Source organism: Cicer arietinum, chromosome 8 (assembly GCF_000331145.2).
Source record: "Cicer arietinum cultivar CDC Frontier isolate Library 1 chromosome 8, Cicar.CDCFrontier_v2.0, whole genome shotgun sequence".
Classification (NCBI taxonomy): domain Eukaryota; kingdom Viridiplantae; phylum Streptophyta; class Magnoliopsida; order Fabales; family Fabaceae; genus Cicer; species Cicer arietinum.
The window spans coordinates 23,930,105-23,943,973 of NC_021167.2; the positions used below are offsets into that span (position 1 = coordinate 23,930,105).

At 33.9% G+C, this 13,869-nt stretch overlaps 2 protein-coding genes across 3 annotated transcripts; both read right to left on the reverse strand.

The window, feature by feature from the left end:
* Window positions 1-50: 50 nt before the first annotated feature.
* On the reverse strand, window positions 51-7,506 carry LOC101505301 (membrane protein PM19L-like). Its single transcript, XM_073364630.1, has 6 exons — window positions 7,433-7,506; window positions 6,142-6,229; window positions 1,760-1,829; window positions 1,058-1,277; window positions 422-467; window positions 51-319 (listed from the first exon to the last, which is right to left on the reverse strand). The coding sequence occupies exons 1-6, from the start codon at window positions 7,504-7,506 to the stop codon at window positions 224-226; spliced, it is 594 nt and encodes a 197-aa protein (XP_073220731.1). The 3' UTR covers window positions 51-223.
* Window positions 7,086-10,282, reverse strand: LOC101495405 (uncharacterized). Of its 2 annotated transcripts, none has more exons than XM_004512620.4 (3): window positions 10,118-10,282; window positions 8,259-8,508; window positions 7,086-7,619 (listed from the first exon to the last, which is right to left on the reverse strand). In XM_004512620.4, the coding sequence occupies exons 2-3, from the start codon at window positions 8,475-8,477 to the stop codon at window positions 7,506-7,508; spliced, it is 333 nt and encodes a 110-aa protein (XP_004512677.1). In that variant the 5' UTR covers window positions 8,478-8,508; window positions 10,118-10,282; the 3' UTR covers window positions 7,086-7,505. The 2 variants fall into 2 exon arrangements, with proteins under 2 accessions (XP_004512677.1, XP_004512678.1); XM_004512621.4 differs by lacking the exon at window positions 10,118-10,282 and adding an exon at window positions 9,120-9,487.
* Window positions 10,283-13,869: the final 3,587 nt, after the last annotated feature.

Genomic DNA, 13,869 nt, shown 5'->3' on the forward strand with positions numbered 1-13,869 from the left:
ATGCTACTTGACGGCGATATTCTAAAAGGTAAAAAATGTAGTGGTGCGGCGTCACTGCAATTTACTTATTTTCCATACAGACATTTAATCTCAAGTTATACAAATCCAATCATTCAAATCACATGGAAAAGAAAAATAGATAAATCAAAGATAAAGAGAGAAAAATGCATGCATTCCCTCTCATGGCCAACCAAAATAAACAGCAAAAAAATTCCCTCACTTGTCAAATATGTATATTATATGCAGCAGCACCCTGAATAGCAACTATGTAGAGAAGCTGTGTAACTGAAAGGATAATTAGGAAAGCCTCCATGGTTTTCTGCAAAATTGCACATTTCAGAGTTATTGGAAAGAGGAAAATTTAGCAGTAAACAATTTAAAGCCATCATGAAAGTTATTAGATGAATTTTTCTTTTCTTACCAAACGGCCATTTCTAATTTGAAGCTCAATTTCTTTCCATGCAAAGCTGTAGAAATTAAAATTCTTGTTAGATAATTATACTTACTGCACAATCCGTGCATGTAAATTAAATTCTTTGATAATGAATTTAATTTATATACACTGTCAGTCTAAATTTTTTTTACATTGACTGTAAAATCATAATCATTCGATGTTCAAAAATATTTAACTTGTATGGTAATCACCTTTAAAGTAATGGATACGAGTGATTGTGATATTCTGACAGTGTAAAGTATTTTAAATAATACATGCAAATTAAATTCAATATAAAATCATAGCAATATCATTTTTTTACTTGTTATTATCATTAATAGTAACAGTAACAGTAGATTAGAATAAGCTAAATTCACACATTTATGGTTTTAATCATGATTTTAAATAACAACCACAATTGCCATTTAGGCGGCAACATAACAGTTGAAATAGCAATTTGACAAAAATAAGTATATCAACCACAATTAGAAATTTCAAAAGGTTAAAAACAATACAATATTTTGTATTATACGGAAATAAAAAAACTTATTTAAATCTTATTATAGTATTATTTTAAGGTAGGGTCGCATGAAGAATATAAAATCATAGAGAGTAGTAGATTACCCCATTGCAAGGAGTGTAAGAGTCCAAGCCATAGTAGCAACTGAAGCTGCTGATGGCAAGCTCTCAGAAGTCCATGAACGTATATGATTGATTCCTGAAATTGTTGATGCAGCACCAACTACTCCAGCCATCAAAGAAAATGTAACAAAGAATCCAGTTGAAGCATTTCCCATTGGGAAGAAAAGGGGTGAGAAATGAGCTGGAAGTTTTAATTCTGGACCTGCATAATTCCTTACCAACATAAGCATGTTGAAGAAAGAAACATACAATAGAGCTTTCTTTTCTCACCTTTCAAAGTCACTTCGGAAGTATATGTCTGAAAGTATACTTCTTGAAACACGTGTGATTTTTTTAGAAATGTAAGGTTAATTAAACAATTTAATTAAATACTTATACCATAAGTATTTTTCATATATAAGTGCGTATAATAATAAGTTATTCTATTTCAAAAGAAAAAATAAAGTCAAACTATTTTCATAAGTTATTTTCATAAATCATTCTAAAGAGCCTATAAAATTAGCTGAAAACAGTTTATAGACATGCCGTAAGTTTCTTTTTTGATAAAGTATAAACATGTTATAAGTTGTTCTCATAAATTCTCTTAAATAGTCTTACAAATACTTTTATTAGTAGTTAAGCCAAAATAAATCAATCCAAATAGGAGTGTATGCCAAATGTGAAATATAGGAACTGTTTTCTTACCTATGATAAAGCCATGATCTATTGCTCTATTCATAGCCCATGCACCAATGCCTAAAACTATGACATACATGTCAGAAAATAGGGTTTGATGCCCTTTTTGCCTTGATATTTCTCGGTATAAATAATCGTTACAACATTTATATCTAATAATTACAAATTAAGAGGATCAAATCAAATCCTGATTTGTCTAACTAATTTTAGAAAAACTGATAAATATAATTATACATTATTATTTATTTCCTGATTCACATCCCCCCTCAAATTGATGCAGCTGGTCAAGAAGCATCAATTTGCTAACTAGAAACTGATGGCGCGGGCGAGGAACAACTTTGGTAAGAATGTCTGCAACTTGAAACTGAGTATTGATGTGAGGGATGGATATAATCTGATTATCATAGGCCTCACGGATAGAGTGACAATCTACTTCAATATGTTTGGTGCGCTCATGAAAAACAGGATTTGCAACAATTTGAATAGCACTTGTATTGTCGGCATAGAGAGACGTCGGCTCTGTTTGAGGGAATCCAAGTTCAGCCAAAAGACCACGAAGCCAAATTATCTCAGAACAAGCAGTAGACATAGCACGATATTCTGATTCTGTAGAGGATTTAGAGACTCTTGCTTGTTTCTTACTTTTCCATGATATCAGTGAAGAACCGAGAAACATGCACCAACCGGTGACTGACGAGTAATTGTCCAATAATTAAGACTACCCACAAGTTGTCGATACAATAAGGGATCCGACAATAGATCACCCTCATCGCGGTGATATTTCACATTAACCTCAAGAGGAGTATCTACCGGATTAGCTGATTGTAGGCCCGCCATAGAAATAAGGTCTGTCGCATACTTATGTTGATGAAGAAATATACCCTTTGAGGTAGAATGAACCTCAAGGCCAAGGAAATACTGCAAGTTTCCAAGATCTTTCATATGAAATGCAGTTTGCAATTGATGTTTAAGTTCTTTGATAGATGCCTGGTCAGATCCAGTAATAACCATATCATCAACATAAAGGAGGAGTAGAACAATGCCTGTAGATGTGCGATGAATAAATAAAGAGGAGTCATGTTGACTCTGAATGAAGGAGAAACCAAGTAAAGTGGAACGAAATTTCTCATACCATGCTCTAGGTGCTTGTTTCAAACCATATAAAGAGCGTTTGAGCTTGCACACACCATGAGATGAAGAAAATAGACCTTGAGGAGGAGTCATATAAATATCTTCAGTGAGATCACCGTGAAGAAATGCATTCTTCACATCCATTTGATAAAGAGTCCACCCATTAGAAGCAGCTATAGAGAGTACAGTGCGAACAGTTGTCATTTTGGCTACCGGTGCAAATGTCTCATCATAATCAATTCCATATTCCTGTTTGTTTCCTAAGGCAACCAATCGAGCCTTGTACCGATTCAAGGACCCATCAGAATTCAATTTAATAGAATACACCCATTTACAGCCTATGGGTTTGATATGAGGAGGACAAGAGACAATATCCCATGTGAAATTCTCTTGAAGAGCCTGAAGTTCCTCATTCATTGCTTTTATCCAGCGCACATCTTTAACAGCCTGTGAGTAACAAGTAGGAATAGATATGCTAGAGAGAGATGCAGACAAAGAAGCATGTGAGGAATTATACCTGTCTGGTGAATATCTATCGGGTGCGCGAGACGCTCTGCTAGAACGTCGTGGTGCAACCGCAACAGGATCAGGTGGCGGATCAGGGTCGAGAAGGGGGGTTATAACCTGTTGTTTGTGTTTTCTAACATATACATTTCCTGGTTTAAAACGTTCTATAGATTGAGGCATAGTAGAAAAATTGGGAAGAATAGCAATATCATTCATGGCATGAGAAAGACAGTGAAACATAAATTGATTATCAAAAAATGTTACGTTCCTAGAAATGCGAAAGCGCTGGTTAGAAACATCATAACACACAAAACCCTTATGAGAGTTACTATACCCCATAAATGCGCATTGAGCAGATTGCGCTCCAAGTTTATGTCTTTCAAATGGAGGTAGGTGAACAAAACACACACATCCAAAAGTATGTAAATCACTATAATCAGGCTGAATTTTAAAAAGACGAAAAAAAGGGGAGTCAAGATCAATAACTGTAGAAGGAAGACGATTAATCAGGAAGACAACTGTGGAAAGAGCCTCCACCCAAAATCGAGATGGTACAGAAGCTTGAAGAAGCAAAGTGCGCGTTACATCAAGCAAATGACGATTCTTACGTTCTGTCATTCCATTTTGTTGGGGGGTATTTGGACATGATCGTTGAGACAAAATACCTTTTTGCTGAAGATACTCCTGAAACTCATGAGACATATACTCACCACCAGAGTCAGAGTGAAAAATTTTAACACTTGTTTGAAATTGAGTTTCAACATATGTTAGAAATTTCTTAAACATAGAAAACACTTCAGATTTGAACCGAAGAAAATATATCCAAGTAAAACGACTGTAATCATCAATAAATGTGACAAAATATTTATAGTGAGCATGAGAAGTTACAGGAGACAGTCCCCATACATCACTATGAATCATCTCAAAACACGTGGAAGCACGATGAGCACTAGACGGAAAAGGAAGTGTTTTACTTTTAGCCAATTTGCAAACAGAACATGGCACAGAGGCATTAGAAACAACATTTTTATTTCCCAATAAACCAGTTTTAACTAAATGAGACAACACATTAGAGTTTGGATGACCCAATTTTCTATGCCAATCCTCATAAGAATTCAAAACACTATTACAAGCAAGAGATAAATGATTGAAAATAAATTGAAGTGGAAACAATCTTCCCACTTTAGGCCCCTTCGCGATCACCTTCCCCGACACCTGCTCCTGCACAAGACAACCATCACGAGAAAAATTAACATTACAATTGTTGTCCACCAATTGTCCAACAGACAATAAATTGGAAGCAAGTCCAGGTGATACAAGCACATCCCGAAAATCAGAGTTGATATCACCAACATTAGTGATAGAAATAGTATTACCATCAGCAATTTGAATTTTCTGATTACCATGATAAGAATGTAAATTGTGCAAGAATTTAGAAGAACCCGTCATGTGATTGGATGCACCAGAATCAAGAAACCATGGATTCGAAACATTAGAAGACTTACCCTGAATTCCCAAGGCTGAAAGAGCAGAAAGTACCATTTGTTGAATCATTTCGGGCTGTAGAGCACCACCATTAGAGGCACTAGGAATGGAAGGACCAATTGCAGAGCTCTTAGTGGCATGGAATGCCTGCACAGAATGTTGTGTTGGTCGTGGAGGGCGCGTGGGACAATCAGAGATAATATGACCGTGCTTCTTGCAATAATTACAAAATTTCATATTACAACTACGAGCGACATGTCCAAACTGTTTACACGAGAAACATTGGACTTGTCGCATATCACGACCTTTACCTCGGCTTTGAGCAGCATATGCAACAGGTTCAGAAGTGACAACATCATGAGACATGGTTCCTTGAGTAAAGAGACGTTGTTCCTCTCGGAGAAGTTCACCAACACATGTATCCAAAGAAGGAACAGGATTTCTGTTCAGCAAAGCACCTCTAACAACCTCAAATTCTGGACGAAGTTTCATGAGAAATTGATCCCGCTTGCTAGTGTCGTACACAGCTTGGACATCCGCGAGAGAAGTCTTGGGAACCGCAGCAAATAGAATAGCAGAGTGTTCTGTCCATAAATTCAAAAATTCAGAATAATATTCTTGAATTGACAAATTACCTTGTTTGTAGTTGGCTAACTCTAGCTCCAAATGAAAACGTTTGGCCGTATTGTCTTGGTTGTAGATACGCTTCAAATAGTTCCACATTTCTTGAGCAGTTGAAAAAGAGCGCAGAAACAGAGCATCAACAGAGAGACATGCTCACAACGAGAGGCAGACGAAATCACGATGACAATCGACCAAGCAGCAGCAACGAGTAACACGCTCAAGCAAGGACAACCCAAAAACGAATCAAGAATCACGATCTCAGCCGCAGCAGCGAGTAACGCACGAAACCAATAGTCGGACAAGGATCTATGAACAACGACGATGAAGGACTCGGAGACAAACAAGAACCAAGAGCAGCAAAGACGAGTGCGAGATTTCGAGAGCGACTTAGTGGTGTGTCGCTGAATAAACCCCACGATAAACTAGAATCTCACAGGTTTGATCGAACCTGCTGATACCATGTCAGAAAATAGGGTTTGATGCCCTTTTTGCCTTGATATTTCTCGGTATAAATAATCGTTACAACATTTATATCTAATAATTACAAATTAAGAGGATCAAATCAAATCCTGATTTGTCTAACTAATTTTAGAAAAACTGATAAATATAATTATACATTATTTATTTCCTGATTCACAATACATGCAAAAGTTCAGCACCAAGAGAAGTGTAGCAATTGACTTCATTTGTTCTTTACTCAAATATGTATGTTGTGTTATTGGATAAAGAAAACTTTGTTTGGATCAAAGAAAAAAACTAAGGGTGTAAATAGTAGTGAAGGAAAATTTCAAATCCAATGAATAGGAGATGCATGATTTTGTGTACAAGTGAGAATTCCTATATATATGAGAAATGGATAACTTGTTACATTAAAAGATGATGTTTTATACTTCACATACAAGGCAAGATCAAATATTCTTGATTCTTATTTGTCTTATTTTTAATGTTTGCTTAACTGCAATACCTTCTCAATAGGCAAACATTTAAGGGAGTTGGCAATAGTTTGTTCTCCAAGAAAAGTGATATTCTTAGCCATTTGAATTCAAAATACCATGGCCCTAATACCTTTTTAGAAAGCTTACACAGTTTCTATTATTTTGATCAAACAACTGATAAAAGTCATAATCTATTCTATAAGCTTATACTAAATTTAGAATAGTAGCATTCCCTAAGATTCTCTTGATCTTTACACCTTGATATTTAATATTCGAACCCTCAAGTATTATTGGAAGACAACATTCCATTCTTTTTCATTTCATCAAATCATTCCATGATTCATAATATTGATGTTTATCAATATTTTGTTTAAGTTCGATGAAATAGCTTTGATTAATCATTACAACGGAATGAAACTTAATCAAATAATCTAAACATAAGATCTTCACACTTAAGGAGGAGCTTTGCAGTTCATTTGATAGAGGAATTAATCTTTATAGTTGCGCATGTGGGATATCCAAAAAGGACCTGAGACAAATATAAACCGCAAGTCCAAATTGAACTACTAAAGAGACTAATCTAGTTAGACGTGAGGGGTAGTTTTTAAGAGAGAACTAACATCACACAATATGGAAGATAAGCTACGTGTATATAACCTGAGGCAAAAAAAGGAAATTCCATTGCAAATATCTGTAAAAGAATATCAAATTATTCTTGAAAAGCATACTGTGCCCCTATGAAGGGCATGATGAGCATGGAATTAGTTGCTGTGAAGAGACATGGAGTTACATCAAACCTCAAACAAAGGTCTAACACACAATGACAATAGTTCTTGTTATTGGAAAAAACATGAACTAATGCATAAATAATAGTTTTTTTCATCCGCTTAGATGCTTTCTTCTCTTTTTATTTTAAGTTTACATTCTTGATAAATAGCTACCAAACCGTTTTCATTCTACTTCCAATCAACCAAAATCAACTGGTTTAGTAATAACCAACAGTGCATGAAAACCCCTTCTTTGCAGAAGTACAAAGGCAAATTCCGTACATGCAAAATCAACACTGCCAATCATTATGCTTGATAAACCTCAGGAAGCTGAAGACCAACACTTGCAGCAGATTTTCCAAGTGTCCTTTTCACTTCATCTGATCTATCCACTGCAATATTATATGAGAAAAGCAACTCCTGCAAGATAGTTGACAAATGATCCATGGTCAGAAAATCATCCAGATAAAATGTGTTTTTTTCTAGTCATGATTTACACTACAGATATAAAATCAGTCAAAACATAAAGGCTTAAATGCACTTTTGGTTCCCTTATTTTATCTGACTCACAATTTTAGTCCCCCATTTTTAAATCCAGAAATTTAGTCCCTTTGTTTCACAAATTTTTGAATTTTTCCCCTTCGTCCAATTTGGATCCCAAATTTGAAGATGTGTCAACTTCATTAATTACATGGACTTAAATTTGATGATGTGGAATTGATGATTTGGATTAACTTATTATCATGTCATTAAGTTTTTGTCCATTATAAGGACGGAGGTAGTAAAATGATATGATTAAAATCTGCAGAGGGTTCCTTCTGGCTTGGATCCAACTTGGCAATGGAGAATTGCTCATCACTAGCAGAAAAAACACATTACATTATCTTCTACACCTCTTACGTTATTTTGGAAAATACATAGAAACAACTAAAGCTGTTGATATCTCATTAAGTTTTAAACTGAACGAGTTTGTGTCATTTGACCAATCAGAATAATGTAAAGGCTTAGACAATACAAATGAATGTTCGAAGGGAAAATACAATAAAAACAGAGTAATACCTTGTGATGATGCACACTGTTAAGCATGTAAGTATAATCACGAGCAAGCTTTATTTTCTGTTGGACAGCCACACCATCAGACAGATGTCGGTTCTGGTGGAACTCGGAGGTTATGAAGTCTAAAAAGTGTCTCTTGTTCTCTTCTTTCCCAATATGTTTCTTGACCGCCTTAAGAAGATGGCGATAGATGTTGACTGTTTGGAAGGCTTCAGATCTCATTCTTTTTAAATAAATATCCACAATCTACTTCCTGCAAGGATTGACATATTTGGAATAAAACAAATTTAGGAACCTTGTTACCAGAAAAAGAAGAAAAAATTAGGAAACTAAAAAATGGGAGAAGGGTGTTCCCACCTCTCTCTCTAGGATGAAAGAAAGAAATACTATTACAGAGAACAAAGAAGGATTGCAAGGAAAATAAGTGTAAATGCTTCCTCCCAAGAAGGAGCAAAGAAATTGCTCAAAGGATTAATGTGTAATTATATTCCTAGAAAGGATTAATGATCAGTATTCTCATGTAAGGCTCTACCCAGATGTATATAATTAAAATATACGTTTTGAACGTAGAACTCATTATAAGTTACTTTATACTATATTACACGGTTAAAATACCAAATCAAAGAATATACTAAACTACTCAATGACCCATATTATCTTACAGCACCTGATACATCTAAAACATGCAACCAACCCACGCTATCATTATGTATGTATTTTCATTTAAGGAAAACCATCAAGAACATTTTCTCAAACAGTTTACATGCAATCTCTAAAACTCAAAAATCAGGCAAGAGAGTGCTTGCTTGCCTCAAACAAAATGAGATGAAAAAAAGTAAAATGAACTCCTAAATAGATCCTTACTTCTTGTTCCTCCCTTCCTCTAATGATCAACCTTCAAAATCCAGGCTCAAGACGCGGGTTGAAAGCTGTTCTCTTCTCTTTTTCTCTCTCAGCTCACGATTTTACTCACTGTCTCTATTCCTCCTATTTTTCTTCTTCTACTACTATTTCCTTTCCCCTCTTTCAATCTCTCTCTCTCTCTCTCTCTCTCTCTCTCTCTCTCTCTCTCTCTCTCTCTCTCTCTCTCTCTCTCTCTCTCTCTCTCTCTCTCTCTCACACACACACACACACACACACAGATTACTAACTCACTCCCCAAGTCACACACAGATTCCTCATTTAAAGAAAACCATCATGAACATTTTCTCAAACAGTTTAAATGCAATTTCTAAAACTAAAAAATCAGCGAGAATTCTCACATCAAATGAAAGAGATGGAAAAAGCGAAATGAACTCTTAACTAGACCCTTGCTTCTTGTTCCTCCTCTCTTTTCTTTTCCTTCTTCGACTGTCTCGGCTCACGGTTTCATTGTCTTGTTCCTCCTATTGTTCTTCTTCTATTTCCTTTCCTCTCTATTTCTCTCTCTCTCTCACACCCACACACATCCATCTGACCAAAGAACCAACAAGATTCCCACCACATTATAACCATCACTCCAACAAACAATCACAAGAACTTAAACATATTGTTGCGTTTAAGAGAATATTTTACAATTGATGCAAACAAAACCAAGTTCAAAAAAACTTCACTTATTAACACCAAAGGGAAACATTGATAAATCAAATTCAATGTCAATTCCAATTACTCAGTGCATATTTAGATTGACGGCAAGTTTTGCAAAATGCCACCACAATTTAATCAAAAGCTACACTTTGGAGTTTCAACAAAATCACGGTGCCAACCTAATTTTGCCAAACTCCCCCCTTATCCAAACATGCACTGTAACTGTTTGATGAAAATACAAAGAAAAAGCAACAAAGATTAAAGCGAAGTAAATGCAGGAAACAAAGAAACAAAACCTCTTTAATCTATGTCTCTGAAGGCAACGATGTGATAGATAAGATCAACAGTTCTTTGCTTCAGGGTTGAAACAATTGCGTTAGCTCACTGCTTTTCTGACGCGATTATTTTCGCGTTTGCGTTTGCAAGAAAGGAAGATTAATTGGGAATTTCATTCATGAACTAATTTAGAAATTTTAACGTGAAAAATATGACGCCAAAAAATAAAATAAAATAAAACTTGCAATTGAGTCCTAAACTTATCAATAATTCAATATCTGAATAAAAAAGTTTTTAGTGAATATCTAAACTGTTTTTTTTTTCTTTTTCTTTCAAAAAATATCTAAACTTTGTGTTTAAAAAAAAATAGACATCTAAACTTTAAATTATTAATTTGTAATTAGATTTTGAATTTAGGGGGTTAGTTATAGATTATTTTGGTATACCGATAAAAATTTAAATTTATTTTGAGTCAATAATCTATTAAAAAAATTGTTAATAGTATGAAAGACCTACAATAGTTAGACCTATTATACAATTAGTATTAAAATATAAAAAATAGTGACACTTAAATATGACTTTATTTGAACTTCATATCGCTGCAATTTAAATAAATCTAACAATTTCATATGACTTAATAGTCTATACCAATGAAAACTAAAATAAATGAGTAAAAAAAAATGAAAACTAAAATAAACTAAAAATTAAATTAACCTCTGACTATAACACAAAAGCGAACGTATCAAAAAAAGGCTTAAAAAATAAATAACCAAAAAAAGGAAGGAAAAAAAGAATAAAGACAAATATAGAGTCCAAGTCACAATTGAATCAAATGAAAAGATTAATTTTTTAAAACTTTTGAAGAGGTGTTGAAGAAAGAAGTCTCACATTCATATCACACAACATACAAATAAGTTAATTAGTTTCTTCTCTAATTCTATATATTTTCAAAAATCTTCAAAATACGATTTTAGATTCATCAATTCATAAGTTAAGTGTATATAAACATACAACACACAGATGAACATATTAGAAGGTTAATATTTTATAACTTTTTACTAAGTTAACCTAATGACAATTATTACAAGCTAGCAAAATATTTTCATCTTTACGCATGTGTTGGTAAAGGGTTAAGGGAGAAAAACTATTATGACTTTTTTTGTTGTTGAATTCAACTATATAAAAATTATAGACTTTCAAAAAAATTTATGTTGTTGAATGTTTTTGCTGAAAGTTTATTTTAATTGTTTAAATTTTATGAAACAATGATAAATAAAAGGAATCTAAAATGGTTTCATTCATTCTTTGCATGTAGAGAGAATGTTTGTGTTGATTGATTAAATAAGTATGACACTAATATGGACCAAAGTCTATATGTCTAGTCTAATTGTCCTTTAGGTCTACTTTTTGTCGTACATTGTTAGGTGAAAGACTTTTCTTAAAATAGAAAAATAATATATTAAATAGGAATATATAACAAGGGGAAACACAATAAAATGGAGAACTATAACATCAAATTGCTTCAAAATTGACTTGTTACCCATAATGTATGTTTATGTGTACATGACACTTGAGCAGTATAAAGATCGTACTAAATTTGTAAAGGTCATGCACACACTAACTATTAATTTTTTTTTTTAATTTATCTATGTATACATTATTATAAGTATTTATTTAAGTCGATTAAATTAAAAATACGATGAAGTTGATTTGGGTATGAAATAGCGTTAGCTTATTGCTTTTGCGTTACCTTCATCACTTAACTAACGCAATTGAAGATAAAAACATAGCAACGGATAGCATGCAGTGGTGCATTGGTGAGTATAAATTTTATTTTTGTTTCTATACCCTTCCTTTTTATCAATTTCTTATTTCTTCACCCCTTTAATTTTCTTTTTTTGCTAACGCCCCCTTCCTTTTTCTCAAATATGCCTCTTCGTCATCGATGAAAGGATGGTTGTGTGGAAACAAATCATGATGATTATTTTCTGAACTTTAATTTTTCTGAAAAGATGGTTGTGTGGAAACAAGGTATGAAATATAGCAAATTCTTAGGTGGGTCCATCGTTGATTATGCGTCAAAGTCATTCTAAAAACTCTAATGATGATTGATGATACTTTTTATAAGTGAAAATAGCTATTAACAACTACTTCCATTTTTTATGCTTTGATGAAATATATTTTGAGAGACACATTTATTTTTCTAGTCGGAAAGACCAAGAGGACTCTTTTAAACACCTATCAAACACATATACTAACATAGACACCTGACACGACACCGACACGTCGACACCAATAATAATTTGATAAAATTAATTAATTGAATGACATCGAAGTGACGTATTAGACATTAGAACACCCCTTCTATTAGAAATGTGTGGGTGCCACTTGGTTAAACATCTTCCATGTTCGCCATAAAATATGGTTTATCTTATAATTTAGGATTTGACATCTACAATGTGAATAAAGTAAATAAAAAATCAATATTTTTCATTACAACAAATTCGTAGTTTGTTAGTATCTTCTAGGTAGTGTAGTGTACGGTCACACGATCTGGATAGTCTTATCAAAATTGAACAATTTAAATTTCAAGATCAATACTTATATTTTAAAATTGTAATATTCATTTAATCTTTTCGGTTCATGTAACACTTTTCTTTAGTATTTTCTTACACTTAATGTTTTGTTTTGTTTTCTTGTAATATAGAAAATGTGAAGGAAGTTTCACATTGGTCAATGGTTCCTAGGAACAGTGATGCCATTTCTTGTAAAAAGCGGAATCCACGTAAACCAGTGCAAAAGTTGCGTGGAGGATATTCAATTCACCAATCCTTCCTTGTAAAATGAGAAAAGTAGTTGATGATGAACATTCACAATAGCCCAGATCAAGCACAAAACAACCTGTTGGTACTCCTAATTCCTTAAGCATTCTCTGCAACTAAATTCCCTCACAAATGCCATGAGCCATTGCTCTAAATTCAGACTCTGCACTTCTTCTTGCCACCACCGACTATTTTTTACTTCTCCATGTAGTCAAGTTTCCCCACACATATGTGCAATACCCACTTGTTGACTTGCGATCAGTCAATGAACCAGCCCAATCTGCATCTGTGAACACTTTCACACTCCTAATTGGGTCCCTTTTGAAGTGAATACCTCTCCCTGTAAGATTTATGGGTCACATATGTAATTAATTAATAAAGTGTGTTAGGGTCATTATATAATTAGCCAATAAACTGGGGGTCAAATAATATATAATAGTTTATGGCTAAAGAGCATAATAGTTATGAAAATTAATAGTGTAGATACCAGGCAATTTCTAATTTAATGAGGGGCTGAATTGGAAATACTGCAATTTGGGATATAACTAATAATAGTTATATATAGGGGTAATGGTCCCCAAGGCAAACACAACAAGACTATTCAGTTTCAAAACCCTAAAGGAGAAAACTCTCTGGTTCTCTCTATCCCCATCAAGAGAGCAAGGTCTTCAGGGTGTTTTGCTGAGGAAGATCACTCAACCCATTGGCTCTATCATCATCATCTCAGGATTTCATTAATGGCAATTCCCACAGGTACGCTTCCGCCTTTGGCTATTCATCATGTAATTGACATGGATTGTTGAGCACAACGTTATTAAGGTTTTCCCAACAATTGGTATCAGAGCCTACCATGTTTAATTCATGATGAAATTCGGTTATTGTCTTTGTTTTTGAATTCATTTGGGAATTTTGACATGATTGAAAAATTAGGGTTTGTAATTTGAGAATTT

Bases quoted from the DNA above. Each gene is read 5' to 3' on its own strand.
- LOC101505301 (XM_073364630.1), bottom strand. From the start codon at position 7,506: ATGATTGGCAGTGTTGATTTTGCATGTACGGAATTTGCCTTTGTACTT. The intron at 6,230-7,432 runs GTTGGTTATTAC...ATCCAAACAAAG, and splicing joins AGAAGGGGTTTTCATGCACT to TTTTCTTTATCCAATAACAC. The intron at 320-421 runs GTAAGAAAAGAA...GCAATTTTGCAG, and splicing joins AAATTAGAAATGGCCGTTTG to AAAACCATGGAGGCTTTCCT.
- LOC101495405 (XM_004512620.4), bottom strand. From the start codon at position 8,477: ATGAGATCTGAAGCCTTCCAAACAGTCAACATCTATCGCCATCTTCTT. The intron at 7,620-8,258 runs GTATTACTCTGT...ACTATCTTGCAG, and splicing joins ACAGTGTGCATCATCACAAG to GAGTTGCTTTTCTCATATAA.